The 14,146-nt window shown below is 43.3% G+C and overlaps 1 protein-coding gene across 1 annotated transcript; it reads right to left on the bottom strand.

The window, feature by feature from the left end:
• Nucleotides 1–4,079: 4,079 nt before the first annotated feature.
• Nucleotides 4,080–8,374, bottom strand: LOC136488521 (uncharacterized). The gene is made up of 3 exons (XM_066485430.1): nucleotides 8,003–8,374; nucleotides 4,393–5,471; nucleotides 4,080–4,347 (listed from the first exon to the last, which is right to left on the bottom strand). Exons 1-3 carry the CDS (start codon nucleotides 8,372–8,374, stop codon nucleotides 4,080–4,082), a joined length of 1,719 nt encoding a protein of 572 aa, XP_066341527.1.
• Nucleotides 8,375–14,146: the final 5,772 nt, after the last annotated feature.

Raw genomic sequence — 14,146 nt, 5'->3', positions numbered from 1 at the left:
TGTGGACATGATGACACGTGCTAATCACGCCTCTACTACTATTGGGTCACCCGTTCTTGGAAAAAGAAAGCTAGAAGTGGAATTTGCTCAATACACAACACAACTAAGAGTTGCACAGGCACGAAAATCTGAAATCGATACATATTTAGAAGAGCCAATTGAGGGGGATAATGATGATTTTGATATCCTAACATGGTGGAAGAGCAGATCAGACAAGTTTCCTGTATTGTCAACTATGGTTCGAGACTTCCTTGCTATTCCCCTTAGCACAGTTTCATCGGAATCTGCTTTTAGTTTAGGAGGAAGAATTCTTGGAGAACGTAGAAGCTCACTAATGCCGGAAATGCTCGAGGCACTTGTATGTGCTAAAGATTGGCTATTCAAGACTGCTGAAGGTACAAAGCCTTTTCTATGGGACATCTTGCTGTATAGTTTTCATTCCTGGTAACTAATCAAAATTTCATTTTTCAGATCAAGATCTGGAACATGAAGGTCTGGAACTTGAAGAGGGCTCTAGCAGTAGCAGGTATGTTTTCAAGGTCTATACATTAAAAAAATGTATACTCTGTGCTGTTATTATTGTTAGCTTTCATTACTGTATATTCTATATTGTGTTGCTATTATTGTTAGCTTTGATTAGCTGTCATTGTGCCACCTTAAACAAATGTTCTGTTCTAGTAAACTGAACAAACTTTTATTTTTTAGGCCAACATCTAGAACCTGAAGAGGGCTAGGTATGTTGATCGCCCATGATTGGTACAATTCTACTGCTTGCTGTTGTGCATGGATTTCTGGCTGTCAGAAACTGTCTCTAAGCTGTGGGCTTGGATCTCAATGACACACTCATAGTTGTTATGGCTATAATACCTCAGGGATCTTCTCTGCTATATATTTACTATTACTGGATACTAGTCAATGTGTTGTATTGTGAAGTTGGCAGATAAGGAGTAGGACTGTAGGAATGAGTTGGGGTTGGATGCTGAAATTGCTTCCAACTTGATGGAAGTTGTTGGATTTGTGTTTTTATTGTTTTCTGGCATCTGAAATAAATTATTAGCATATCTGTCTCTAGTATAGGCAGAGGGTGCATTTTGTGGTAATTAACGATGGTACAACTTCAATAGTGCAAGTTCTTTGATTTTATTAGGATGTGGCAAAGGGTTCATCCTGTTCTAGGCAACTTGATTTATTCATGATAACAAAATTTGTTTTTTAGAATTGTGACATTGTGGAAAAAAGCTCATTCATATGCTCTTTTAGAATTGTTTTTTAGATTTATTGGTTTGAGCAGTAGAGCTAGACCTGTAGCACTAACTTGTGGAAAAAATAGAATTGTGACATTGTGGAAAAAAATAGCTGACAGAGTACCTCTTAGAAATACATGCAACCAACTGAAAATATTCAATGGCTGAATGTGGCAGTTTTATGTTTCTGGTCATGGAGATTAAGAGAAGGAAGCAGAAGTTTTTTTTTTGGACAAAAACAGTGGTGAAATACTCAAAATTCTGTAATATATGGAGGCTAAATATGATGAAGACTTGAATTTCTGTAATATATGGAGGCTAGATAATATGTGATTTTTCTCTGTTTTGTTAAATGCCTAGTCTAGTTCATAAACTAAATTATTTTCTGGTTTCAAGTTTTATAATTCTTTGGATCCTTTTAATTTCGTGTTCATTTTATGATTTGTCAAACTTTCTATGTTTAAATTGCTACCTAGAAAACGTACAAAGCACAGACCCACTCACTAACAGTACAGACCCACTCGCTTTTTTCGGGCCCAAGAGACTGACAGGCTGTATCAGTTTGGTTTATTGAGGTGGACCAGAGGGGTGCATTGGGTTGGCTCTCTGGTCGTTGATGGAATGGTTTGGTGTGGGTGCGGTCCGGATTTCTGTACATGGCACTACTAGTTCGGGGACTTCAGGGGATCTAATGGTTCTTTCCCTGATCTTGGGCTTGGGTTGGTCCCATTTTGCTGTTTAGTTTGAGATATGGAGTCGATCCTACTTTTTTTGGTTGGAGAGAGAAAATAATAGGCAGGGTGTTGTTTTTTATGCCGTTGGCGCACACTTGGGCCATGCATGCCATCTATGGGGTCCAATCATTCTCTATGATTATCTTCTACCTTTCCCCAACTGTTCCTCTGCCTCGTCTGCCACCCGATTTTGCCTGACACTCCGGTCATCCCCGCCTATAGCAATCAACCCCCTCTCCCGACGCTATACCCACCGCCACCCTCACCAACACAACCCAACACATCCGACGTTGTTCCCAGCCGCCACATCCGTTCCCACCCTCAACTGCCCAACATCTCGAAGCTTGGCTGCCATCTTTGAATCTTCAAGCTTGGGGGTCGTTTAAGACTCCGACGCTAGCCACCGTCCTGCCTTGCAGCCAAGGGAGCACCGAGACCTTCACCGCTTCCCTTCGCCTTGCCCTCGACTTCGGGTCTGCTCGCGCACCACAAGGGCTCACACACCTATGTCAACCCCAATCTTGTCTCTATGACTGTGCCAGATGGTCCAACAACGATGTGCGAAGGGGACAACCCGTCCCCTAGATTTTATGGGACGGGGCGTCCTAAATCTGAGGATATTGTCGTGGGTTCGATTCTGCAACAGTGATTAGTGATTCGATCGTGGGTTGATACTAGGGAATTCGGTGGCTTAGCACTCAAGACACAAAGGGTTTATCTTGGTTCGAGCATCTAAGCCCTACGTCCAACAATGGTGGTCTTTGTGTTAGAATGCTCAATGAGCCCTTTGCTAATGATCTTGGGTTTGATCGCTCGATTTGGGATCCGATCATTCGATAGCTTCATAGGTCAATCTCTTTGATAGGAGCCCATGCCCTACAAAAAGCATGGCTCACGGGGGGGGGGGGGGGGGGGGTGTCTAGGGTTTCGTATCCTAATCTTTGACTGGTAGCCGAAAGTTCTAAACCATCCCTAGCATCCTTTGCTGGAGCCTAGAGTTGACCGTTAGAGGTGGAGTTGCCATCGTGTTGTCCTCGTGGCGTCCACCGCATGCTAAGGGCCTGGACACATGTAGGGAGAGACTAACCAGCAACCTCTATTTACGAGTAGGGATGAAAACGGTATGGATATTTTCCGACCGTATTCGAAACCGAATCCGTTTAGAGGGGTTGAGATATGTCCGTATCCGAGTCCGGATATCCAACATCCGATACCGCATCCGTATCCGAATACTCAAATCGCATATTTATGATGTCGATATCCAATCGTATCATATCCGACATAGTTGACACTATCCGTATTCGAATCCGAATCCGGATAGAAATATAAAAACAAATGTAATATCGGTAATATCCGTTCGTATCCGATCCGTTTTCATCCCTATTTACGAGGCAATGGTTCCATTTTTTTTCAAAGCATAGGGCCTGGCCACATGTAGGGAGAGACTAACCAGCAACCTCTATTTATGAGGCAATGATTCGATTTTTTTTCAAAGCATAACCTTTGTTGATCGCCTTCACAAGAGGAACAACAGTTGCGGTAGCAGATGAGCCACCAGCAGGCAGAACACAAAAGGAAGTAGCAGCCGTAGCTGCGATACCAGCGATCAAGACAACAACACATACATTATACATGTGATTGGAACTTGGAAGAGACAGACAGAAGAAATAAATGCCGTACGTCCATGCAGAAAATTAAAGGAAACCAGGATGGCAGATAATATATACGGAGGGTCTCCAATGCTTCTTCGTGCGCACCGTTTTGCCAGTCAAACATTGTCGCTGCCGGTTGGCGTTGGTATCTCAGATGCAGCCGGCGTCATCGGGCGGGTGGCGCCCATGTCTCCCTGCGCGTGCAGCTCCGTCCTCTGCAGCCTCTCCGCCAGTGTCTCCATGCCACGGAAGGACATGAGCATCCAGACGTAGGAGAGGTACTCCCCACCCTTGCCTAGGCTCTTGGCATGCAGAAAACCTCGGCACCTGCCGGCAGAGAAGCAGAGCATCTCCACCCACACTCCCTGGATCACCCTCCACATCTTCTCCTTGCCTGCTGCTATACCCATGAGCTCCTGGGCGAGGACCCAGGCGTCAAGAACCAAACCTTATGAACCCTCCTTGGCGCTCTGCAGCTTCTGCATGATCTGAGAGGCAATCATCTGTTGCTCGTCCAGCAGTGACGGCTTCTTCGTCTTCGTCTGTGTGGGTACCGTCCCATTTGGAATTGGTGACGAGGTGCTGTCGTCCTCGTCCCCGGCCATTTTCTTGAGCTTCTCGTAGGCGTCCTTGAACAGTCTCCGCCTGGAGCCGGGCATCAGCATCTCTGGGTTGGTGAACAGCAGGTAGGCCATGTAGTTGGAGATCTCCCGGCTGCTGCGGCGGCGGGCGTCAACATCTCCATGGCCGCCGGAAGCTGACTTGCCTGCGGCGTCCATGCGGTGGTGGAAGAAGCAGAAATCGGTGGCGAGGTGCCAGAGGATGACACTCTCATCGAATGGCCTCTGCAGGCTCTCCAGCGGCATGCCGTCGTTGCAGCCCTCGCGCTGGAGAGTCTGCTGGCCCCGGTTGTTGTTGAACTCATGGAAGGTGGCCGCGTCCTTGATGCTGTTCTTCCACCCATGGTTGACGACCTGGTCGAAGACGAGCTCGGTGATGTCGCTGGAAGACTGGCACGGCTTCATGCACCAGATTTCGTCGATGGAGTCCCTGCAGATCAGCAGGAGGCTCCTGAGCCTCCTGTGCTTCCTGTTGCGGGCCAAGTACCATACGAGATTGTACTGGGCAACAAGGTCAGGCCAAGTCGCGTTGATTCTCTGGAAGCAAACAACGTACGGCTTGATGTCGGATATAATGTACTCCAGAGCGGCGGTGCAGCACAGCAGAGTGTAGGTGATCTTGACGTCGGTGTCGTCGTAGTTTTCTCTATGGCTCTTGTGGAAGAGCGCAATGGCCGCAAACGTCAGATACACAACCACGCCCCGTAGCAGATTACCCCAAAAACCTTTGCAGGTCAAGTCACAGAGGTTCAAACCACCGCCCCTCGTCATTTCGTGCTTGGTGTAGAGGCGATCGAAGGTGTTGGAGAGGCGGGACCGCAGCCGACCATGCACTTTGTTTTTTTCTTGCATCATGTACTTTAGATTCTTAAGCCGATCAGAGTAAGGGAAGGCAAGGTCTACGAATAGGTTGTAGGGCTTGTCATTCACTCCCGTTTCAGCTGTTTCGCCTGCATGGTCGCCCTGAACGTACGTAGATGCAGCTTCCACATAGTCGTCCAGCGATTTGATGTCGTCGTTGTCCTTACTCTCGTCTTCGAACAACCTCTCCACCCATGTCTTGTTGGAGGTGTCCCCAATGCTGTGGATGCTAGCGCTCTTGAGAGCGAATGGCTTCTCCAAGCATTTGAGAATACCGGGAACAAAGATCAAGATTGCGGCCTGCAATAATCTCTTCTCCCCTGACCATGACTTACGGAACACGTAGATGGCTACAGTAATCTGACACGGGGGTGAAATAAAAGTGAGCACACTCTCTCTATATATCTTAAATAAATTAATATAAGGACCTTTGAGTTTGTCCTAAGTTAAACTATATATCTTAAATTTAATCAAGTTTATAGAGACAGTAGTAACGTCTACTACGTTTAAAAGTAAACTATAAAAATATAAATATTTATAGTACATCCAATGATGCCCATTTGATATCATCAATATCATTGTTTTTTTTTAAAAATGGCCAACTTAGGATAGCTTGACTTATACGACAACTCAAACACAAGAATTCGTTATTACCTCCTTAATTTTGTGGCCACGAGCTGTGATACATGAGGTCTTTAATTAATCAGTTATTTTATTTGTATTTCAAATCACAAAATGGGTATAAGTTTCTTATTTTAGTCTTGTGTTATTTCATAGCTGACCTGGAGGTGGGAACTAGCCTTACCAAAGTTCATTGTCTTGTCTTACTACATGGACAAGAAAAATAAGCCTCTACGTTTGCTCTCAATGTCTAAAAATTGCCAAGTCAGTCAATCTTAATATTAATAATTGGATACTCCACATTAATCTTCATAAGACACATTAGAAAAAAAAATAGGTAAATTTTAAATTTATCAAAAAAATTAAAAACATATGACCTTTAATCTGGTAGGATCTAATTATATTGTTAATAATATTCATGGGATCTATCCCATTTTTTAAAGATTACCCACTTCTATCATAATGAAAATACATAAAGTAACACCTTAGATTTGCATCTCAACTACCTACCTCTGCCATTATAAAAAGAAATACATAAATTAACCCCTTGATTTGCATCTAAATTACCAACCTCTACTATTATAAACGATAATTTAAAGTAACCCCTAAACTCGCATCTAATTCACTCTACCATTATGAAAGATAAAGCAAAGTAACTCCTTAAATTTTCTTTTCAATTAGTCACATCTATCATTTATGAAAAATAATATAAAATAACTCTTTAATTTTTGTATCTAAATTATCAATCTTTGTTCTTCTAACAAAATCCCACAAATCTATGTCTAAATAGCAATATAAGCCACTATAGAAAATAACTCAAGTACCATAAAGAAAATGCTACCATCATGTATACCAAGTAAATATGCATACAGCAGGATACATGCTTATTTAAAAAAATGTCTCGTCGACAAACCACATACCAATGTCACTTACAAGTTAAATTATAGTAATATACTCCATAACAATAAATTTTATAAGTTGTTACTTCAGATAAGTATATGAATTTTGATTGAAACATTATGACATATCAATACTAGTAATTTACTTCCTAAAACTCTATATATTCTTTTGAAACAATACTAATACACATAAAATTCTTTGTTATAGTAAATAAAGTCAACATCTTGACTGCCTAGGTTCATGTTGAAATGGCTAAGAGTGTAACTAAGAGTGTAGTCTAGGATCTAGAATCCACTTTTTAATAAAATAGAAAAGGATTTTTCAATAAAATACACAATAAGTGTTAAGAGTTTCGACTTAGCATGTACATAAAAAATTGTAACAACTAATAAGATCAAAAGTGAAAAACAAAAATATATATTCATGATGTTATAAAAAATATCCAACAGAGAGTTGACATACTTAAGCTTAGGTGTTAACTAAATACATATGAAAGACCAACTCAGTTTGCAATGCAATGGTTAATAACATATATATATATCTTAATATTACTAATGGGTGGTCCCCGGCGGAGCCTCCAAATTAATACTTGCAAGATAGGTTGAGAAAAAAGATAAATGCTAGAAATTATCATAACAATTAGAAACGTTTGGCTCATAGAGATTGGCAACCATTGGATCTATTATGTTTCCTAAAAAATTACCCACTTTTGCCATTGAAAAAACATTAATAGCCCTCTATATTTGTATCTAAACTACCAACTTTATCATTAATGAAGATAATTTTATAGTAACCCGTATATTTCCATTTCAATTACCCATATTTGATATTATAAAAAGATAATATAAAGCAACCCCATTAATTTGCATTTGAATTACCCACGTATTTTGTTGTAAAACATAAACTAAAATATCCCTCAAATCAATGTCTAAATTGCACATATAACAAGTAAACATGAATACACTAGAGATAAATAGTATATACTTTTGTAGTTTACTGATCGCCAAATAGGGATTAGAGAGTATCTATGAATTTTGTATATGATAAATTTATCGAAACTTTCAATCTGTAACGTACTTTTGTAATCTCAGATTCTAGATCGTACTGAAGCATGGGTTCATGCCTAGTTATATTACTATTTGGTTAATAAGAGAGACGTCAACATTTTCTTTGCTCAATTTATGATAAAGTTAGGATGATGCAACAGTAATAACAGCATAGGTGTACCAAGAGTATGAAATTTATGATGAAATTGTTGGTACTAGGCATGCGATTGCACAGATCATCCTTTGTTTAACACAAAACAAAATATTGAAACATCGAATTTGAAATTTAATACAAAGATATATATTTGATGTTGTTTCACCAACCTGAGACACGGCAGTTAGAACATGACGCCTCCACAGCTCATTGTCCTCGATGTTATAGGCCGTTATGCCATCTTGCCCACCAAGGTGCAGCAAAAGTATAGGTGCCCACAACACCTCCATGCTAGCGCTACTGCGGTGCGTGGATAGCCATTCTTGCCTTTTGTGACGATTGAATAGGGTGGCAAGTGCGTATATAGCTACGGCATCGCTAGCTAGGTAGGCGAGCCAGGTTAAGAATTTGAACCAAGCAGGGAGACAACGCTTACGCAAGGATGCGGCGATGAAGAGGAAGTATTGAAGGAAGAGGCTGCATAGGACAAGGATGCGCAACTGCCACTCCTCCCACCACTGCACTGCATCTGAGAAAGCCATGATCGAATCACCCTACACACTATTGGATATTGTGAAGTCTCAGCTCTAGAACTGCTGGAGATGTCCATCCTCCTTCGCCGCTCCTCTCTTTAAATGGCGTTAGCTCTAAGGAGGTATCGGATGATGGCTTCTGTCACACGTGCTCCGAGCTAGCTGTGCCTGCCTGTGTTGTGGTACTTGTTCCTGAGTGCATGCGGCTCTTTCGTAAGATGTACATGTCTCTTTTTTGTTTTACAAGACTTGTTTTTCGATACTCAAGGCATCAGCCGAGCTTTAAACAAAGAAGCTTAACTAGGCTCTCATACAGCACAGAAATTTTCAAACACTTCTTTTAATATACGGCGTGGCTAGCGCCCGGACGTCCGGACGGACGCACGTGTCTGAACGCCCGCGCAGCCCGCATCCGTCCGGCTCACTCTGACGCGAGACCTGAGAGCCAGCCTCCAGCTTGCTGCGCCCTCGTCCGCCGGTGCCTAGCTCGCCGCTCCCCATCCCTGGCGCCTAGGCCATGCGCCCATCACTCAATGTGCCTCTGTGAAACATTTGCAACATGAAACACTTGGATGCAATATACGTTAGGCACATGAAACATTTGAAATATACTGTTGCAACATATGTGTAAAACATATGCAACATCCAGATAACAACACTTGTAACATGTGGGTGAAATATATGTAATATCCAGATAAAACACTTGCAATATGTGGGTGAAACATATATAACATCCAGATAAAACACTTGCTGCAGCACATGTCTGAAACAGATAAAACATTTTTTCAAAACGCTTGCAACATACCACTGAAAACACTTGCAAAAATATGCAACATGTGCAACATCCTGATCTACTTTTGCAACATCCATGTGTAATAATTGCAACATACCTCTGAAACATCTGAAACATACATTTGCATCATAGGATAGGGAAAGGCCAGGGCTGGTCGATTCCAACCGTCGGGGTGGGATCCGGCAGCGAGCGGCGACAAGCGAGCACCACCCATGCTTGTGGGTGCCCTTGGCTCGTCCGGAGAAGACATGAGGCGCCATGGCACATGCGCCCCAGTGGCGCACCCGGCGACGATGGGTGACGGACTGATGCCGAGGGAGCGAGCGGCACAGGTGAGTGAGGGCGTGCGGGCAGCCACTGATCGGGGGAAGGGCATGGCGCGGTAGCCCGACGAGTGCGCGGTGGGGGAAGACGGCGGACGGATGAGCAACCACGCTACTTCGGGCTGACCAGATAAGCATACGAGGGAACGGGGATTTGTGTTTTTGTTTCTAAGAGAGATGGACCCGCTCCTATGGAGCCACGTCCGGACAGGAGTTACAGACGGACGCCCGTGTTGGATCATTATCGTTTAATAAATTGGTTGTAGGGGCCTAAAATCCCCTCCAGTTTCTAAAAGAAGGCTTCAGCCCAGCTAGGATCATTGTATAGTTTGGTTCGAAAAAAAAGGGGGCGCGTATTTCGTTAATTTTCTCTTCAATTTAAACTAAATTTAAGTGACCTTGTGCTGTGCAGGACCTTGGGATATAGGAATTTAATTACTGAAGGGATTGATTTGTTAATCCAATCACCCCTTGCATAGAAGGGTTCGGGGCTCTACTATATATATGCTTGCCCCAAGTCACATTATGGGAATTGAGAGGTTCTGTATTATAGGAGCTTTTAATTAAGTGCGATTCTAAGTAAATGATGATGATGATTATGATGGCAAACAACCATTTAGCACGCCGACATACACTAGAGCAACTAACTCGAGGCTTTACTAACACAAAAGGCACTCTAATTTCCATGTTCATAGCTTTCGCACAAAGGGCTTGCCACACTACGCAAGTAATTCTACCCCAGCTGGCTGAATGGAATATATTCTTAAAAGAAATGCTTTACATAAGAATGTCGAAATCTTTGTCCTGACAGTGGGATCAGATGCATCATCCATATCATTCAGGCCTCGTTTGTTTAGGGTGGATTGAGGGCGGGAAATAATCCGGCTCATCATTGCTACTATAAATAGACCTGCCATTCCATCGGGAACCGTTCCAGTCACTACCCCAGATCTGGATATCGCTGTCGTTTTAAAAACCCCCTTTACTGCCGGATTTTGAACCGCCAGTGGCATACTGGCAGTGATGGGGGTTGATATCACTGTCAGTTCTTAAAATCCGACACTGATCTACAGGAAACAGTGTCGGTTTCTGGATCCACCCGATAGTGTCTAGTTGAACAACACTGCCGGTTTGTAGTCCTAACCGACAGTGAAGGTTGCTTCAAAAGTGTCAGTTCATGGATCAAGCCGGCAGTGTTGGGCTAGCCAACACTGTCGGTTCATGGCTCAAGCCGGCAGTGTTGAGCTAGCCAACACTATCGGTTGAGGGCTTAAACCGGCGGTGTTGAGCAAGACAACATTGTCGGTTCATGGCTCAAGGCGGCAGTGTTTTGCTAGACAACACTGTCGGTTTGTTGATAACCAGCAGTGTTTTGCAAGACAACACTGTCGGTTCATTGCAAACCGACAGTGATGGCCCATTCGTATTTTATTGTTTTATAATTGATTTTAATTTATATTTTTTCATGGAATCGGGTTTCGCTTTATATACGCTACGTAGACGACATGTCCATCAATATTAAACATTACAAATGTTACGGTTACAGTTCAAATGTTCTTATTCAGATCTCGATCCCTCAAAATAAAAAAAAAATGTTTTCGGACTTCTTACAATAATCTGGCGAGCTGCTCTGGGCCATACTGGTCCTTGTACCTCACGGATTGTGCAATGGAAAATACTCCAGCTTTTTCCAATACCTCGGCTAAGATGAATTTTGCGAGCTCCGATTGCAGTGCGACGATCTCCATGTCTAATAGCCTTTGGTGGTTATATTTCTTGCGTTGTCGTTCAAAAAAGATGATATCCAAAGAGGAACATTAAATCATTTTGTTGAATTATTAACAGACATAAATGAAATAGGGATTATACACACCAACTTATCGGCTTCTTTCGATTTTCCCGCCGATGTAGCGAAGCATTGCCCACATTACATAAAACCCGCATTCATTGTTTCCCGCCGGCTGTGACAGGTACTTCCTCTCTATTTCGACAACCTTGAATGGGACCGGCGAGGAGCGCACCAGGCCGTGCACTTTGGCTCGCGCGGTGCGCGGCGCCACGAGACGCAGGTTGCTGAGCCGGATGGAGTAGGGGTGGCCGAGGTCCACGAGGAGGTGGTACGGCTGGTCGGCCACCTCGTCCTCGAAGAGCTCCTCAGGCTTGGACTCCAACACACACTTGGCTGCATGATTTCTAATCATCTTGAATTTTTTTCTCGCAGTCGGCGTCACATGGTGGCTAGCCTTGCTCCATCTTTAAGGCATTTGCTATGGCCCACAAGGGCAAGGCGACGTCCGACGTTGACTAGAACCCAGAGGACGGGCCCGAGGCGTACAACAATGCGACCGTCCACAACCGCCTCAGTGAGTACATATCGATACAAGGGAGGTCCATGGGTCAGAGTATGATTCGAGCACCGAGGACCTTGATGGAGAAGTCGTCATGAGGTTGGGAGGAGGCAAGAAGCACGGGTGGTACTGGATTGGTGACAGCGCAATCGACTCGGCCGCTACTCCCAGTCTCTCCCAGATTCGAGCAAGCAGCACGAGTAGGAGCCCGGCCATACGACCTCGGTAGGACACTTCACACCACCGGGTGGAGGCATTCGAGGTTATTCCTGATTTATTCGTCGTTCATTGATTTTTTTCATACCTTTCCTTTGCATTATTGTAACATTGGGGTGAATATATTGTAGGCCTAGCTGGAACAAGAGAGGAGGATATGGGAGCAGATGCAGGCGAAGATGGAGAGGGTGGAGGCCGAGCGGGAGGCCGAGCAGCGGAGGATGGCGGAGATTCTTCAGTACATGCAAAGTCTTGGCGCCGCTACGGGTGTAGCTCCGCTACCTTCGCTATTCGCTCCACCTCCACCTCCACCTCCACCTCCACCTCCTCACTATTCTACTCATGTGAGTATAAATGTTTTAGTTTGTATGTTCATGCTTATGGTCAAACCTAGTGAAGTATGAAAGTTTTATTCATGTATGGTATATATTTATCTTGTCTCACACATGCAATCTCTTCTCCTTTGTGCAGAATCAATCGACGACATCGAACGATCCTCATGCTTCAGCGAATCCTTCACCAAATTAGTGATGATACTTGTGGTTGTTAATGATACTTCTATTTGCAATTGTGATTGACGATGATGGAGCACTTGGATTGCTTGTGAACTTATTTGTGATATATTGTGAGACACGTGACGTTTGTGATATATATGTGACATTTGTGATATATATGTGGTGTTGGTGATATATATGTGATGTTGATGATATATATGTGATGTTGGTGATGTTTGTTATATATATCTTCTGTTTGTTTGGATGAGATGTAAAAAACAAATAAAAAGGTTGTTTTCAGTCACTTTGCCGAGTGCAATGGCCATGACACTCGGCAAAGTGACCATCTGGGAACCACCTAGGAACATGCTTTGCCGAGTGCCACGGTCCAGGCACTCGGCAAAGGTCGCCACTTTGCCGAGTGTTTTGTTGACGACACTCGGCAAAGTGGCCACCTTTGCCGAGTGTCTAAGTTAATGGCGCTCGGCAAATCTGGTACCTTTGCCGAGTGCTTGACCTTGACACTCGGCAAAGCCGCCGTCACGGTGGCGCTCGCCATCACGGCCACTTTTCTTTGCCGAGTGTCGGATTGGCACTCGAAAAAGCCTTTGTCGAGTGTCTGATAAAGTGCACTCGACAAAGAGGTCTTTGCCGATAAACTGTTTACCGAGCGCCCTTTGCCGAGTGTATATCGGCCTTTGCCGAGTGGGCACTCGGCAAAGAAGCCGCCTCCGGTAGTGATGGTGTAGTAGCACTACTAATTCCTTTGTGTATTACATGGGTTTTCCTCACATATAAATTAAGACAAGAATTCTTATGCATGGTAGTTACTGTAATACAGTACAAATCTTCTGTTCCACCTAATGGTGGTTTAATATTTACTGTAATACATTACAATGGTTATGTCCCAGCCTCCCTCTTTGATCTGCTCTCCCAACCTCAAATCAGTTTTGCTCCTTCTGGATGATATGCAAATTATTGGCTAGTTAGGTTCTACACATGCTGTAAAGCATTGGTTCAACTGAAAATTGCTAGAAGACCATGAATATCAAATTATGTAGTTGTGCTGAAGACCAAAAGGAATGGGCCGAAAACTCTGATTGCTAGAAATATTGCCACTGAAGAAGTGTTTGGTTTAGAAATTTTAGTTGTAGTGCTGAGATGGTTCATTGAACATATTGACATCCCCTAATATTTCCTAGAAAAATTCTTTTTGTTTCACAGTATGGATTATCTGCGGAAGAAATAGCGAGAATAGTAGATGCATTTCCTAACCAGTAATAAGTGTATATATTCCTTTTGGGCTGTTTACAGTTAATTAAAAACTTTCTACTCTTCGCCGGGCCACTTAGAAAATAATTTAAGCATTTATCAATGGAATAGTTTTGCAGCGAACATGTATTGCATGATAATTTTTACAATCAGCTGAAGTGGTTCTAGAACTCGGCAAATTCAATTAATATCTCTTATTGAGTTCAGAAAGCAGCAAATATTAATGCACAACAAAGTGAGCAGGTCCAGTACCTTACCATGCATTTTCTCTAGTGCTAAGATGCATATGCATAGCTTTGAAGCTTGTGTTTTTTTTCCAAATAGTTATGATTTAG

Source organism: Miscanthus floridulus, chromosome 10 (assembly GCF_019320115.1).
Source record: "Miscanthus floridulus cultivar M001 chromosome 10, ASM1932011v1, whole genome shotgun sequence".
Taxonomy (NCBI): domain Eukaryota; kingdom Viridiplantae; phylum Streptophyta; class Magnoliopsida; order Poales; family Poaceae; genus Miscanthus; species Miscanthus floridulus.
The sequence above is the reverse complement of the archived record's forward strand: the minus strand, read 5'-3'. Positions and strand labels throughout refer to the sequence as shown.